This window comes from Heloderma suspectum, chromosome 2 (genome assembly GCF_057233095.1).
Source record: "Heloderma suspectum isolate Gila_16-S chromosome 2, 16-S_ref, whole genome shotgun sequence".
Lineage (NCBI taxonomy): Eukaryota > Metazoa > Chordata > Lepidosauria > Squamata > Helodermatidae > Heloderma > Heloderma suspectum.
The window spans coordinates 6,080,357-6,097,645 of NC_139459.1; the positions used below are offsets into that span (position 1 = coordinate 6,080,357).

Genomic DNA, 17,289 nt, shown 5'->3' on the forward strand with positions numbered 1-17,289 from the left:
GCTGGGCAGCCTGCAGGGACGCAAATGGCGGTGGCCGTTGCCACCGCCATTTGCGTCCCTGTATTTTGCCGTGATCGGCTACGTAAATATTTACGTAGGCGATCATGGCAAAAAAACACAAAAAAACAGCGGACGCAAATGTCAGTGGCTACGGCCGCCGCCATTTGCATTCCCTTTTTTTGCCATTTTAGCCTACGTAAATATTTACATAGAGATCCATGGCAGAATTCTCTGACATCCCTACCTTCTCCTAATATGATTGCTGTTGTTGCTGTTTTGATTACTGGTTCCGTTGTTGGTTTTGTTGCTATTTTTATTATTGTTTCTATTGTATTCTTACTGTTTTTATTGTGTTTTTAATGTTCTTAATATCATACGGTTTTATGTGTTGTATTGCTGTATGCTGCCTTGGGAGGGCTTCTGCCCTGAAAGGCAGCCAAGAAATATTTTAAATAAACAAATAAAACATAAATTTATCTTTCAACTGGATTTGGACTAAGCTGTTCTTCAAATAGAGAGCACCTTTAAACAGCAGTCTGTCCAGACGGCCCTTCAGAGAGAGATGTGTCCTCTTTAAGTTAGGACACATGGCCGCCCTACAGGCTAGTGATAAGAAATGGAGCTACCTTACCTCCACAAGGGAGACAAAGGAACAAAGAGAGTTCCCAACCTCAAGAACACCGTGCCTAGATCCACCCATTTTGTAATGCGTGGCGGACGGTTTCCTATTTGCTTCTCTAGCCCTGGTCCAAGGTGGGTCCAAGCTGGGTCACTGCCTTCCGTGAGCAGTTTGCACCATGCCTGCAAAGCATAATTGTGCAGCTGCTGTTTCTCTCTACCGGGCTCATGCAGGAAAGTGTACTGGGCAATTTCCTCCTGGGCAGGATTTTGCTGGCTGAGGCCTCAACATCACTTTGATTGCCAACATGCTGTATGATTTTAATTGATGCGTAAACAAGGAAGAATTTATTCTGCATCAGCTGATGGAATCAGGGGGCTCATTATCATAGAACCATAGAATAGTAGGGTCTACATGGAAGGGGCCTACAAGACTATCAAGACCACCTCCCTGCTCAATGCAGGAATCTAAGTCAAAGCATCCCTCACAGATGGCTGTCCAGCTTCATCCTGAATGCCTCCAGTGTGGGAGAGCCCACCACCTCCCTAGGTAGTTGGTTCCACTGTCGTATTGCTCTAACAGTCAGGAAGTTTTTCCTGATGTTCAGCTGGAATCTGGCTTCCCATTATTCTGTGTCCTGCACTCTGGGAAGATTGAGGTTGTCCTCTCTGTGACAACCTTTCAAGCACTTGAAGAGCGCTCTCATATTTCCCCTCAGTCTTCTCTTCTGAAGGCTAAACATGCCCAGTTCTTTCATTCTCTCTTCATAGGGCTTTGTTTCCAGTCCCCTGATCATCTTCGTTGCCCTCCTCTGAATCCTCTCCAGTTTGTTTGCATCCTTCTTAAGTGTGGTGCCCAGAACTGGACCCGGTACTCAAGATGAGGCCTAACCAGTGCTGAGTAGAGGGGGACTAGCACTTCCCAGGATTTGGAAGCTATGCTTCTATTAATGCAGCCCAAAATAGCATTTGCCTCTCTCTCTCTCTCTCTCTCTCTCTCTTTCTTTCTTTCTTTCTTTCTTTCTTTCTTTCTTTCTTTCTCCAGATCTTCTCTTTTGGCTTCTGTAAACATTTGTCATGTGCCAAAAGAGGGAACAGGCTCTCTCAGCTCTTCTCAGGGGGAAGATCACTGAGTTGCTGGGAGTGGGAAGTAGGAAGGAGGACTGGAGAGATTTCAGATGCAGAAGCTTCCAGCAGCTATTCCTTATCTCTGTTCTCCTGCTCGTTGCATTAAGGCAGGTTCAAGTACGTGTGGAGAAAATGGCTGAAAATGCAAATCTTTGTAATGTCGGAATGTCCTGGTGTAAGTCTGACTTAAAGCAAATGGTTCGCTATTCAGCCATATAAATTGCAGGCACAAAGCTGCTCATCTGGATTGGGGTCATAGCAAGTGGGAAAGGCTTAAAGCCCTCCACCCCCATGCTACGGTGCCAACACAGACAGGGACCCCTATGCTTATTCTAGAGTGAAAAAAAGATGTAGCTGCTAATGATATCTTTAAAGTAATGTGCGGGTTTGGCCTTTATAAACAAACAGCCTTGTGATTGTATCAGAATTGTAGCTGAGATGAATATTCACAAATACTCAAAATCCACCAAAGGTTGAACAGAAATTTTCAAAATGAGAATTAGCATTATTTTGAAATTGAGCATTCTCCCCCCAAATCCAAAATCGGAGTGCTTTACAGTTATTAGCATCTCTTTCATCCTTTGTATTTTGTCATGTGCCAAATAGGAAACCTCACAAATTGTCATTTTTTTCAAATGTTGTCAGGTAACAAATACCACCCAATACTGTCAAATAATAATAAGATCAAATTCTGTCAACTTTTAAATACTGTCATCTGTTAAATATGATATAATCCAATTTTAAATATTTAAATGCAATATTAAATAGTGAAACAAGACAGAACTGGACAGCAAAAGTGGAAAATATTTAGAGAAAAACTGGTGAATATTCAACCTAAAAATCCATGGAGGAGGATTTCCGGGAGATAATTCATTTTGGCTCTAAGTTTCTCCCAAACACAAGCACGTAAGCACATGCAGTGTTCAGAGCTGTGAGCTCAGTTGGCAAACTGAGGGGTGGAGGGGATTTAAAATGTGCCTCCCCCTCCCCCCCTCCCAGGGGCAGACGATGTCAAGAAAATAATTTTTCAGAGTGACCAAAGATGGTTGAAAATTCATTTGGCCTTTTCAAACAATCCAGGCCTTAGATGACAACAAGACGAGTTGTCCCCCACCCAACCCTGTCTAGATCCTGGACAGCTTCAGAGACACAAACGTCTTCCTGTTCTTTGTTAAGCTTCATGTAAACAGTTGGGTGAAACCTCCTCATTTCCGCTTGTCTCTCTTTTCCTCTCCCTCCCCCTCTCTGACATTTCTAAGGTGCCAATCACCTCAGTATCTTTAAACTGGTGGTCCAGTGTGGATTAAACAGGACTGGTGGTATTACTCCAGTCCTTTTCTTTGTGTATGATTTGGAGATGAAGACAGATAAGAGGCGACACAGATAACTGGTCTGATTGAGAAAGAGGCTCATGGCGCTTTCTGGGTCCACTGACACCAGATGCCAGGACGTGATCCTGTCATTTTGACAACTCTGGATCTTCCTGGGGTGATCAGTGCCACCCGCTCAGTGCCACCCGCACGCGCACAATGTCTACCGGTGTGTATGCTGTTGAAAATCCAACTATCTTCCATTGTTGACCTAACACTTAGCTGAAGATGGGTGAAAGGACACAAGTCTGATCTGGAGGTGAGCAGAAGAACAAAGCTAACTAGTGTTGTCCTTACTCATGTTCTGCTGTCCATAGATCCAAGTCCTCCTACGCAGATAGAGGAAAATAGGTATGCTTCATTTATATCATGGACATGAGGGACGTACAGTACTGGATGCTGGAATGCTGTACATCACGTATACAATCTATACATCCGGCCCCAAATAAAGAATGGGCGAGCCAGGCTCTAGGATGAAGAAGCCCTACAGCAGGGGTGGGCAACTTCAGGTAGTTGGGGGGCAATTCCCCCCCCCCGGCCTACCATAGGTTGCACTCCCCCTGCCACCAACTCAGTGCCACAAAAAGAGGAGGGGAAGTCACTTCAGAGGCTTAAATTCGACAAATTTAGCTTGAAAACAAGCTAACTTCATCCATTCCAAGCTCTGTAGTGGTTTGCCACTGAATTTTGGCAGCAAACCTTGACTTGTTCTCACTTTTTTTCTTAGGTAAAAGGAAAAGAAAAAGGTCGGGGGGGGGGGCATGTGTTGCCCACTCCTGGCCTAGACAAACTTTGTTGCTCACCACTAGAACTGGATTGGGACCACTAAAGTCATCATATACCTTTTGAAGGAGACGCCCCCGAGCTGCAGTTCATTAAATTTGTTGTCACCTCCCAGGGTTTGAAGAAGGATTACTGGAGAGTTTGGACTATATTCAAGGTAATGCCAGGGCATCATTGGTAAGACTGTGCTCTGTCCACATCAGGAGTCTGAAGTAGACCGTCGCTTTGGTCAGAACATGCCGTAATAAACAAATCAATCGAAAAGCTGACCCAGCCTTTCCAAAATGTCGCTTATCCTTCAGGATCTCAAATGACCTGTTTTCTGATGGAATCATAGAATCATAGAATAGTAGGGTTGGAAGGGGCCTACAAGACCATCGAGTCCAACCCCCTGCTCAGTGCAGGAATCCAAGTCAGATAATCTTGACAAGCAAATAATTTGCCAGCCAGAGAAGTACAGTTTGCAGGTAAGAGTGTGCAAACCTCAAAGTAGAAACAAATTAAATGTACAACACTACTGGTGAAAATACAGACACTGTACTGATTCATTAGGTCCAGCTGGAGGGTCAAAGACCCCAGGATGACCTCACTCTTCCTCCCCCCTCACTGAAGATAATGTATGCAAATTAGATCCTTAAATATATTTGCATATATCATATTAAATCGTTCCCTGCAATATTGTCTGTATCACCAACCCTGAGTATTGGGTTTATTTGAATGTGATGTGGGCAAACTCTCTTGTCCCCACCCCCATTCTTCTCCATGCTGGCTGAGAATCATGGGAGTTGTACTCCAACATATCTGGAGGGCACCAGGTTGGGGAAGGCTGCTGTAATTCGTATGTTGCTGGCTGACAAAAGATTGAGTTCTGTAGAGGAGAAGCAGGTGCCCTCTCTCTGGACCCTTTCAGTATGTACATTGGTTGGACCAGGGAAGAGTGGCACCCAATCTCAGCCAATCAGTGTAACAGAGGAGGTGGCATGCACTCATTCCCGTTTTATCAATGGACCAATGCTGTTTCTGCACTTTTTGCGGGAGCTGGGGGGAGGTCTTTACCTTTGCCAAGGATCTCACTTTATGTAGTCGTACCAGCATTTACTGCTTTCTCCTCTTTCCTTTGAACTGTCCACCTCTAGACTAAAGTAAAAAATGAGTGCTGCTAAGTCTCTGTGGCATATGCCTTAGCATTCTTGTGATCCAAATGTGCTGAAGCAGCATGTGGTACAGACTTTCCACAGTCTGAAATACTACAGACTGCACCATGTCAGACTGAGGATGAGGGAAGGGTCGTGGTTTTTGTGTGCTCACATTCTCCCATGCATAAAATAATGTTTTCTACATCCAAGGTTTTTTTTTTTTCATATATGGGGAAGCTTTCAACGATGTGATTCTTCCCCAGCTGCAGTTTGAAAGAATTATGGCGCCCATGCTGTTTCCGCACATTTCTATCGGTCCTTTGTGACACTTGGCGAGGCTCAAAAGCTTTCTCATGCCTTGGGGATACTCACAACGATGAACTATGAAATCCCTTGCTGTACACAGCTAATGGGCATAACCCACCCCCTTTGGCCCACCCCACGCTGTGTCTACACTTACTGCTTGTGCGTAGGCGCCATATGCTCCAAACTGTATCGCCATGGGGTTGAACATGCCCATCTGCCCGGCCATTTGCTGCATGCGCCGCATTGTACGCTCCTTGTCCGTGTCTGCAAACTTGACCACCAGGCTTGACGAGGCCCCCTGCCGGAAGGGAAAAGAGAAGCAAAAGAGCCCATTAGTGACCTCAGTTGGCACCAGTGAGAAGGACAAAGACATGACATCATTTGTGCCTGGACACTTGTCTATGGGCGGCCGCTGCGCCTCCTCCCAATCGGCTCTCTGGTGTTCTGAGGACTGAAGGAGAAAGGGTGGGGTTAGAACATGGGGAGAGGAGCAAAGTCTAAGTTTATCCACAGTTCTTCCTTCACAAACAAAATGATGCACACAGTAGTTGTAACTAGGGATGTAGGGACTGTGTAAAATCCGTTCCGGCTGCGTTTCGCAGATTGTCAGGTGCCTTTTGTTCTGTTGTCCGCCCGTCGACGGAATTGGATTTTTTTTTAGTTTTTGAATTTGCACAAATTGGCACATGCAAAAATGTGCACATTCCACCAAAATGCCCATTTTCATGCTTTAGCCCTTGAGGAAATGCACATTTTTGGCCGTTTTTAAAATTTTTGTGTATTTTTCTATGATGCAGTTTGTGTACAATTCCCAAAAGGTGGAAAAAATGGTCCACAAGTCCGTGGAATCCACCCAACGGGAAAAGCCAGTCCACTGCAGAATCCATGGGTCAGATTCATAAAAATCCAAACTCATTTGGTTCCGTTGTGGATTTCTCTGACATCCCCTCATTGTATGAGGCACAAAAACCTTTCTGTTTGTTCCCCTTGTGAAGGCAGATGCCACAAGGACTGTGAGGCAGAAGCTGTCTTCCTGAAGATGTGCCCACATCTAGTTCAGTGTAATTTCATGTGTAATACTATTGTACAAATGCGGGACATTAAATAGGACCCAAGATGTGAGCAATTTTTCTGAAGCGGGCTTCTGCTTCATCCTCCTCCATCCATCCATCCATCCATCCATCCATCCATCCATCCACCTTGCAACAGGTAGAAGTAGATTATTGTTAATCTTTTTTTTCATAAAATCCCCAAACTTGAAGGTACCTTAGGAGGGCCCTGAGTCCAACATCCCGTGAAAAACAGAAACCGTGCTCAAACCTCTGTCTTTCAAAGAACTATTCACATCTCCAATGATGGACATCTTTGGCTATGACTGGAAGTGACCCAGCCTATCCTCCTGTCTTGGTACTTGAGTGCCTCTTAATGAATACAACCAAATCCTGGTCTAACTTGCTGTGAAAGGTCTCCAGTGGTGCTGAAAGACCTCTAGTGGGTTGAGGGATCCTCTGGAGCATATTTGGAGGGCACACAGGGAGAGGGCTGCAGGGGGAAGGAGAGGGTGCAGAAATCTCATTCTGCAAGCATGATCCTTCCACTGGTAGAAGAACGATTCTGGACCCAAGTCAAGAAGTAAAAGGATGCCATGGTAATCTGGCAGGTTTGACTTCCAAATGTTGGGTGGTATACAATACAGCATTTCCAAATATTGGGTGGTATCTCCAGGAGGAGATGGAGATTGTTGCTGTTCAGTCGTTCAGTCGTGTCCGACTCTTCGTGACCCCATGGACCATAGCACGCCAGGCCTTCCTGACCTGCGCTCTCTCCCGGAGTGTGCTTAAGTTCATATTCATTGCATTGGTGATGCTATCTAGCCAGGAGATGGAGATACCACCTCATATTTATTCTACTCAATATTGAATATATTGAATATCTACTCAATATTTATTCTGAAAGCTCCCTTTACTCAGTTTTCTGTGATTCTCCCTCCCACCCATATCCAAGTCCTTTCCTGTGTTCCCCAACCTTCATGAGAGGCTTTTAGGGGTGTGTGGGGCTGCTGCAGCAGGGACAAAACAGGCAGGAATACCCCCTTTAATGTGTCCCATACTTTTCTCCAACTTACTTTCCATTGTGAAAAAAGTATTGGCAGACTGGATGCACTGGATGACCTCGCATGCAGGTTTTAAAATGGGAAAGCACATTGGAATGAACATCTGAACTTGCACCCTACTGACAGCGAAGCTCAGCATCTGCATTCAGATATGCATTCAGAAGTGCATCCTACTTAGTTCAAAAGCAGAAAACTCTACAGAGATAAAAGGATAGATTTTGCCTATCCCAATGAAATTCCTTCCCAATTTCTACAAAATCCTTTCAAGCTGCCTCCTGAACCCATTTTCCCTGATCTAGCATAGAAGATCCTCATGTAAAATAAGGTTTCCATGGTGTGCAGCTGATGTAGATTTGGCTCTGGGTGTCCATTAAGGGTCTCAGAGAAATCTAGGGATGTCAGAGAATTCCGCCACGGATCTTGGTGAGGCCAAATGCCAGTGCATTCGGCCCCCTGAACTCTGTGGCGGAATGGCCTGCCACCCCCCGCCCCCCCGCAGATCCCCCCCGGGACGAGACTTACTGGGGCGGATGTTCCTTGCGGCGGCGGCGGCTCCGGCGGTGGCTTTGGCGGCGGCTGGTCTTCTGACTAGCTGCCGCCGCAGCCATTTGCAGTCTGGAGGTGTTTCTTTCTTTTTTTTTTACAGAGACGTGATAGGCTATGTAAAGATTTACATAGCCTATCATGGCTGGGTAAAAAAACACACACACAAAAACCGCGTACGCAAATGGCAGTGGCTACGGCCGCTGCCATTTGCATTCCTTATTTTTGGCTGTCTTACTCTACGTAAATATTTACATAGACTATGATGGTGAAAATAAAGGTGAACACAAATAGCGTAGCGGGCGCTATTTGCGTCCCTTTTTAATTCACCATTTTAGCCTACGTAAATATTTACGCAGGCTAAAACGGTGAATCAAAAAGGGACGCAAATAGCGCCCGCTACGCTATTTGCGTTCCCCTTTATTTTCGCCATCATAGTCTACGTAAATATTTACATAGATTAAGACGGCCAAAAATAAGGAACGTAAATGGCGGTGGCCATAGCCGCTGCCATTTGCGTACGCGTTTTTTTTCCCCCTTACCCAGACCCCTCTGCGACCAGAAATCCGGCTGCGGACTGCTCTGGCCTGGGCCTGGCCGGCTGCTCTGCAGAGCTGCCACGGAGCACAGCTGGCCGTGGAGGATTCCGGGGGGAGGAACAGATCGCCTCCCCCCCATCGAGGATTCCGGGGGGAGGGACGGAACGCCTCCCCCCCCCATCAACATAATCCGCAGAAAGGTAAGTGACTTTCGTACATCCCTACATCCCTAGAGAAATCTGCCACAGATTCAAAGGAGTTCAGACTTCTGTGAATCCGACCTGTGAATTCTGCAGCAGATGGGTTTTTCCTGAGTCACATGGATTCCGTGGACTCGTGGACTGTTTTTTTTTTTAACTGGGGGGGGGAATGTGCGCATATTCAAACTTGCGCTAATACACATTAGTGCAAGTACACATTAGCATGAATGCACACTTGTACAAATGCACATTAATGCTGATGTGCATTTGTGCTAATGTTTATTTATTTATTTATTTATTTTTTATTTATTAAATTTATTAATCGCCCATCTGACTGGTCACCCAGCCACTCTGGGCGATGTTCAACCCACCACAAAACAATTTAAAACAATAAAATTTTACCATAATTTTTTTTTTTTAAATACCCTAACCCACCCCAAATGCCTGCCTGAACAACTACGTTTTTAATGCACGACGGAAGCTCATTAAAGAGGGGGCATGACGGAGTTCCCTAGGGAGGGAGTTCCACAGAGTGGGGGCCACCACAGAGAAGGCCCTCTCCCTCGTCCCCACCAGTCTAGCTGTCCTGGCTGATGGGACAGAGAGAAGGCCATCCGAGGCTGATCTTGTTAAGCGGCCTGTCTGGTGTTGCTGGAGGTGCTCCTTAAGATAGGCTGGGCCGGAACCATATAGGGTTTTAAAGGTCAAAACCAACACCTTGAATTTGGCCTGGAAAACAACTGGTAACCAGTGCACCTCCTTCAGCACTGGAGTGATGTGATCTCGCCGACGGCTGCCTTTAATCAGGTGAGCTGCCGCGTTCTGTACCAGCTGCAGCTTCCGAACCGTCTTCAAGGGTAACCCCACGTAGAGCGCATTACAGTAGTCTAAACGAGAGAAGACCAGGGCATGTACTACCGATGAGAGCAGATGGTCGGGAAGGAAGGGGCGCAGCCGCCGTATCAGATGGAGTTGATACAGCGCTGTCCGGCTCACAGCTGACACCTGAGCCTCCATGGACAGCTGGGAGTCCAAAATGACCCTCAGGCTGCGGACCTGGTCTTTCAAGGGTAGCCGTACCCCATTCAACACCAGGTCAACATCCCCCAGCCTCCTCTTGTCTCCCACCAAAAGTACCTCGGTCTTGTCAGGGTTCAGCTTCAGCTTATTCCTCCCCATCCAGCCACTCACCGTCTCCAGACATTTGGACAGGGATTCTACGGCCAACCTTCAACCTTGGTGAAGATTTGAATGAGAGGTAGAGCTGCGTGTCATCCACATATTGATGACACTGCACCCCAAACCTCCTGATGATAGCCCCCAGTGGCTTCACATAGATGTTAAATAGCATCGGGGAGAGGATGGAACCCTGTGGCACCCCACAAGTAAGTGGCCACGGGTCTGAAACCTCCTCTCCCAGTGCTACCCTCTGGTACCTGCCGGAGAGGAAGGACCGGAACCACCGCAATACAGTGTCTCCAATGCCCAACCCCTCCAGGCGGTCCAGGAGGATACCGTGGTCAACGGTATCAAAAGCCGCTGAGAGGTCGAGGAGAACAAGGAAGGAGCATTCACCCCTATCCAGAGCCCTCCTCATATCATCCTGACTGGTGGCATGACTTCTGCCACCGGCGCTCTAGCCCTCTCACCTCCTGTTTCAGAGCTCGTAACCACAGATTGAACCATGGCGCAGTCCGAGCCCTGTTCAGGGGGAGAGGGCGTTTCGGAACCACCCGATCTAATGCCCCAGTGATTGCGGCATTCCAGCCACCCACCAGGGTCTTGACCGAGTGGCCGTTGGCATGCCCCAGAGAATCCCCAAGCGCATTCAGGAATCCATTTGGATCCATAAGACGCCTGGGGCGGACCATTTTAATGGGTCCTCCACCCCTGCGTAGGTGGAGGACCCAACTAATGTGCATTAGTACTAGTGTGTACTTTTGTTAATGCATATTAGCACTAATGTGCACTTGCACAAGTGGAATGAAATTCTTGTACATCCCTAAAAAATATCTGACTCCAACAATGAGGGGATGATGGAAGGGAATTCACAATCTGCAAAACACAAAGGGAATGGATTTAATAAAATCCATACAGCCCTAGTATCCAATGGAGGTTGGTGGCTCTGATGTCAGTGGGGGGGTGAATCCGCTCCGGGTTTCAGTCAGAGCAAGTCAGAACTCTAAAGGAGCTGTCCAAGGAGCTCCTTTAGGGTTCTGACTTGTTCTCATTGAAACCTGGTCTCCATCAATATTGTGATACTTCTCTGGGTCCCACTGAATTGGCCTGATGAGTATTGATGAGGTTGGGGTTGGGCATCCCCATCCGGGACCACTGGTTATCGTGAACAATGGATTCTTATACCTGTTCCTCCTTGTCAACTGTTCATGTATCTGAAGCATGTTTCTGAAACCACTTCTTCGGTTCTGCAGACTAAACCGTTGCAGCTTCTTCAGCCTTTCCTTATTATCTCACAATCCAAGGATGATGACAGAATGGATTTGCCCCAAACCACTCATGCTGCTTCATGTACATGAGCAAGCAATGGCACCAGAAGATGCTTTAAATGGCCTCCTCCGGCAAACTGTTTCAGGAATACGGCAATTCTCTTTCTGTTTGGCGATTGGTTTAAATTATGAGCATGTATGTGATTGGAACCCAGGTTTTTCCAAACCTAAGTCCAAGGTTACCTGCGCACAGCCACAGTCTGAATTTCCAGTGAAGTCAAGGTTGCATTGTTTCTGGCTAGGCACAGCCTGAGATGGCAGCACTTTAGCCTCAACCTCCCATTTTACATGTATAAAACCACCTCTCTAGATCTGCAGTAATCAAGCATAAAGAGGTGTGGGATTAATATGCTAAGGAAGCCAATCTCCCAATGCGCAGAGGTCTCACAATAAGAACCATGTTCTCGGGATTAACAGCTTTTTCTGGGAGGAAGTGGTTTTCATTGGTGATAAGTCTCTCTCTTTCTCTCTCCCCCCTCTCTTTGACCTGTCACTCTTTCCCACTCTAATAAATCTATAACCCACTTGAACAATGCAGCAAGGAACAAGGGAGTGAAACAAATGGTTTAGCTAAACAAAGGAAAGGAGAGAGAGGGATACTCTGTTCAAGGATGCAGAGTGCTAGGCATGAGTTATTAAGAGAGCAAAGCAAGGAAGGGGAAGAATTGCCTCTCTCTCTCTCTCTCTCTCTCTCTCTCTCTCTGTTTTTGATTCATGCAGGGAAGGAAGTCTTCCCCTTAATCTCTCTCCCCCCCCACCTCCAAATCACATGACATGGGTATTGATCCTTCCCCAAACAGTGCTCTTAATTACACTTCATTGACAAATGAATATATTTAATGCATACATTTCCTGGTAATTATCACCAGACCAGTCCTTAATTAGATCTCAAGATTCGCTTAATTAATCCTGGACTGAGAAAGTCTTTGGGAACCGGGATCTAACAATCTGAGCCTATTTGCAGAAATGTTGGAAGCTGAGACCACCTTCCACAAGTCAGGGAGCTGGAGGGTGGGGAGGGGGTGGTTGTGGTGGAAGGCTGTCTGTGGTTCTTTCGTCAGGTGCTAGCAAAGAACAACAAAAGCTTGTGATGAGTACAAGCTGGCAACAAGGAATAAAATGGATTGCTCTCGGGGAATCTGGAAGGCTGGGCTTAAAAAAATAATAATCCAGTTTTGGCAACTACTCTTTATTCTATGGTTCCAAATGAAATATATGAGGAACAAAGGAATGATACTAGGACCTCCAGTGTGGGAGAACCTAACTCCCTTCTAGGAAATCGGTTCCACTGTCTTGCTGCTCTTAAGACTTTGCTCCTAATGTTCTGCTGAAATCTACCATCCTGTAACTCTTGCCCTAGACACAAACAAAAGCACATGAACTATGGAAGAGCTCCGCCCTAGGGTGTATGCACCCCCTCCTGAGGCGATTGTGCCTCTAGTCTACTGAGCCAGGGAACAGCTCCACCTAGAAGTGCAGGCTGGACCTGCCACAGCCAGGTCCATAAATGCTAAGAATCACTGATAGACAATGGAACCTTGAGATTCGGAGACAGCATAGCTCCAAATTTCACTTGCTGGGAGGCAGCGGTAGTGGAGAGCTAGTGCCTTCGAGTCCTGCTTTGGGGCTTCCCAGAAGGCCCCTGTGGGAAACAAAATGCTGGACTAGATCAGCAGTGCAGAGCCTCTTTCCTCCCAAGGGCTGAATTCTGTTTTGGAGAAGCTTTTGGGGACTGCATTCCAGTGGTGGGCAGGGCCAAAGGCAAAAGGGGCAGGACCAAAGAACACCAGCATCTTTTAGCTTAAAGTTCTTACTGCCAATGAGTAAGCCTTAGGAGAGACATTTCCACCATTTGGAACTGGGGGAAAACTTGCACAAAAGCTGAGAACCCACCAAATGATTGGTTGACCTGAGGGACGGTCTGGATTTGCCCCACCCCACCCCATGCCTGTGGTTCTGCACCCCTAGACTAGCTGGACCTTTGGTCTGATCCAGCAGGACTCTTTCTATGTTCTCCTGTGCAGGAATGTTACAGAACCATATTGTCTGTGCAACATTTCATTTTATATTAGCTATAGATAGATAAATAGATAGATATGCAGTGAACAAGGAAAACAACAACAATCATTCAACTTTGTTTGTTGAAGAATGACCACCCATGCATAATCTGGACTCCACATGTGCGTGAAAATCCTCAGCTTGTAGTTTGGAGCTCCAAATGGAGAACAGGCTTCCAATCCAATAATGAACCTTGGCATCAACTCCAAGAGATCAAGTTCCTTGAAGAGAGAGGGATGAAGTCTCCCTCACGGTCTTTTTGCTTTGTTACAGACCACTTAAACGTGGAGCTTATCAAAACCCGATTGCTCTTGGCCTGGCAGAGCCGGTTAATGTAACTCCCTTGCCTGCCTTCCATCAGCTGGTAATCTATTGCTCCCCTCAGCTGAGCTCGGCATTCTTAGGTCCTCTACTGTGAGGGGAGAATAAAAATGGAGACACAATTGCCCTGCGCCGTGCTCACTTTGTAATGCCTAATGAGAGACCTCGGTGGGAAAAACTAATTTCCCAGCCTGTCTGGAGGTGTGAAATAAAGTTTTTCTTGAAAATGAGAGCTTGACAGGTCAGTGGTGAAATTTCATATTCACAGCAAAATAAAATATCCATCCATTGATATTTCATTAAAAGCCATGAAAACAAATCTGCCCACCTCTCCCTCCCTCTCTCCTATTTTCTTCGTCTTCCAGGAGCACGGGCTGTGCTGGAGTTCAACTCTCTGTACACAAACGAAGTATAAACTTTGCATCAGGAGAAAGACTGTAGGAAGACAGGGGGTAAATCTTGTTCTCTTTAGGAGAACAATACTTGTTGGAAGGAATAAACCCACATACTTGTGAGAACTATTCCATTGCAAAGTTAAAGACTGTATATTGTAAAATAGATAGGCCCTGGAGGGTTAAGAACTTGTAGGTCCTGTGGGGTCTTCTCTAATTGCCTGTCATGTAATTCATGGGGGCCCCAGCTGCTCTGACTTGGGGCTGTCTGGGTACATGGAGTCGGTTGGTTCTTCTTCCCTGTGTGTAGCATTTCATGTTTATCCTTGCTGAATTCCATTCAGTTGCCTCCTACCTGACTCTCTGAAGGGCCGAGATCTGTGTGAACTTTTAGCATAGTGTCCTAGAATGTTTGCAATCCTTAACGAGTATCAGAAGGACCTACCTGTGAGTAGGGCGCCACTCGTAAATTGCCAAAAAAGAGGAAACAAATCACCAAAAAAGAAGACACTGTTTTGCATAAGATTTGCATATGTCAATTCATATGCATAGATGCAAATTTAGAAATAATTCTTATCACTGAAATAGAAATGCAGTCCATCTCATCACAGGGTAGACGACTGTGACCAGGTGACTTGCTTTGCTCCGCTTGCCACCCAGGTGCTGTTGATGGACAATTTCAAGGCTTGGACTTGGAGGGAACAGTCCTTCACATAGAAGATACCTTCAAAATGTGGGACAGTCCTCTGGCAGCCCTTCAAATAGAGGACTGCCCTCTGGAAAAGAGGACACATGGCCACCCTGTGTGAGGTCTCCTCCGAAGAGACGGAGTAGAAACTTGCTGTAGCTCAGACTGGGACCGTAGGAAGTTAACATCCCCCCAATATTAACCCCTGACTCAGGAACGGAGTCTGTTATAGAGCTCTGTCTCTACCTGTTAATTGCTGGAGCAACAGCTCCATGAGGACGCTCCTCACTGAGCTCTGTACTCTGCTGGACAATCAATCAATCAATCAATCCATTTTATTACGATCGTAGACGAGCAAGACTCTGCTGAACAATTCCCCAGGCTCTCAGCATCCAGCCCCTTATTTATTTACGTATTTATTTATTATTAAATTTATTAATCGCCCATCTGGCTGGTCACCCAGCCACTCTGGGCAAAGTACAACATACAGTAAAACAGTTTAAAACAATAAAATTCTACAATAAAAACGTTTTCTAAGATACCCTAACCCACCCCAAATGCCGGCCTGAACAACCACGTTTTTAATGCACGACGGAAGCTCATTAAAGAGGGGGCCCGGCAGAGTTCCCTAGGGAGGGAGTTCCACGGAGTGGGGGCCACCACAGAAAAGGCCCTCTCCCTCGTCCCCACCAGCCTAGCTGTCCTGGCTGATGGGATAGAGAGAAGGCCATCCGAGGCTGATCTTGTTGAGCGGCCTGTCTGGTGCTGCTGGAGGCGCTCCTTAAGATAGGCTGGGCCGGAACCATATAGGGTTTTAAAGGTCAAAACCAACATCTTGAATTTGGCCTGGAAAACAAGTGGTAAACCCTAACCCTAACCCCTGCTAGTCAGCTCCCTGCTAGTCAGCTCTCCCTTGGAGAGGACAGAAAGGGAGTGTTCCTGTGGGTGGGGGGTGGACTGGGGAACTGGGTACATGAGCTGTCCTATGGGAGAGGCAATAGCTCAGTGTGATAGAGCCCCTGCTTGGCATGCAGAAGGTTTCAGGTTTGATCCCTGGCTTCTCCCGGTAGGGCAAAGAAAGGATCCTGCCTGAAACCTTCGAGAGCCATTGCCGCCAGTCAGTGTCAACACTACTGGGCTAGCTGGACCAAGGGTCTGGCACAGTATAAGACAGCTTCCTCTGTCCCTGTGTTCCTTCCCTCTCCTTCCCCGACACCTCAGCTAGATGGGCAAAATGCCTGTCTAGCTAAAATGCGGAGCAGGGGAGGGCAGAGGCGAAGGTCACCTCCGCTCAGCTGCTCCTCCCGCTCTGCACTGGGTGGCCATAAGCCCCCGAGTTTGGAGGCTTACAGCCATCCCCATAGGACTGCGCCCACAATAGCTTACAGATGGCAGCTGGCAATCCTCTCTCTTTCCCCCTTTCTCAGAGAGAGAGAGAGAGAGAGAGAGAGAGAGAGAGAGAGAGATTTCATGCATTTTTCTTAACCTCTCCATGTAGGAATATACTGAAATCTGAAGGAGTATCAAGCCTATAAGGTGACATTTGCACCCTGGTCTTTTAGGGCTGAGTCCAACACACCAGTGCCTGGACCACACTGCCTTTCTGTTTGCCTACAGAAGGGAATTGGTGGTGGGGAGAGGTGGTGGTGGTGGAGGAAGGGAGAGAGAATCTTTACCAATTAAAATTGGGTTCAACTCCTCTGCAAGTTAAAAAATCCAGTTGTCTCTGGCAGAAAGTAATTACTGTGGCTCACAGTGACAACCACTAAGAAATGGAGATTGGAGAGAAAACTTAGATCAAGCACTCTGCAAATAAATTATAACCCAGGAAGCACCTCTGAGCACCTCTTGCTATTTTGAGATTCCCTGAAGCGTCCCATAACCAAGGAGGATGCGTTAGCCACAGGCCGTATCACAGCAGCTGTGGGTGGATGTCCCCCCACCCCTGCCTTTGTCGCTCTGCACAATTCAAGTGGGGTTGAAACTAGCTGTGACAACAGGAAGACTGCTAATCTCTCCTTATGGCTGTCTTCCTTGCTCATCCTTTGGGGGAGACGTTGCAGGTGGACACCCCTCCCGCTGGCCCACACCCTGCACAGCTGTGGGGTGGCAGTGGGGGAGAGGGAGAGAAATAACCTGCCATAATTATCTGCAGAAATGCAGCCAGATTTTTCTTCTCCACTTTTTTAATCAAATGGATTAGTGCTCTCACCTTTAAAATACCGCAGAAACTTTATATGTTTGCAGAGAGGCATGGGCACCGGCGAGCTATGACCCCATGCAGAATGAGCGATCAATTCCGCCCTGTAGCTACTCACTGCAGGGGAAGCTCAGTAGGGGTGGCTGAGGTGTCTCTTTGGTATCCCTTCTGCCATGGTGGCTGTTATCAAAGAATCTCGGGATTTCACAGAATGCAGTTTGAAATCCAGGGGAATAGGCGACCAACCACTACTCTGATGAGGGTGATGCAATGGTATCCCAACAGAAATGGGATCAATTGTATCCCCAAAGGATCATTCACGATAGTTTCCAGGGTGGGGGCTACCATTAAGCAGTGTGAGGTTGCTGCCTCAGTTGATGTGTGTGG

The 17,289-nt window shown here is 46.9% G+C and overlaps 1 protein-coding gene across 4 annotated transcripts in view; it reads right to left on the bottom strand.

The window, feature by feature from the left end:
• CELF4 (CUGBP Elav-like family member 4) overlaps window positions 1-17,289 on the bottom strand; it is a 1,119,657-nt gene that overhangs the window by 51,063 nt on the left and 1,051,305 nt on the right. For all 4 annotated transcript variants that reach the window (XM_084832005.1, XM_084832004.1, XM_084832006.1 and 1 more), the window contains one exon: window positions 5,496-5,639. In XM_084832005.1, coding sequence (XP_084688131.1) covers window positions 5,496-5,639 — 144 coding nt within the window. The remainder of the gene's footprint in view (window positions 1-5,495; window positions 5,640-17,289) is intronic.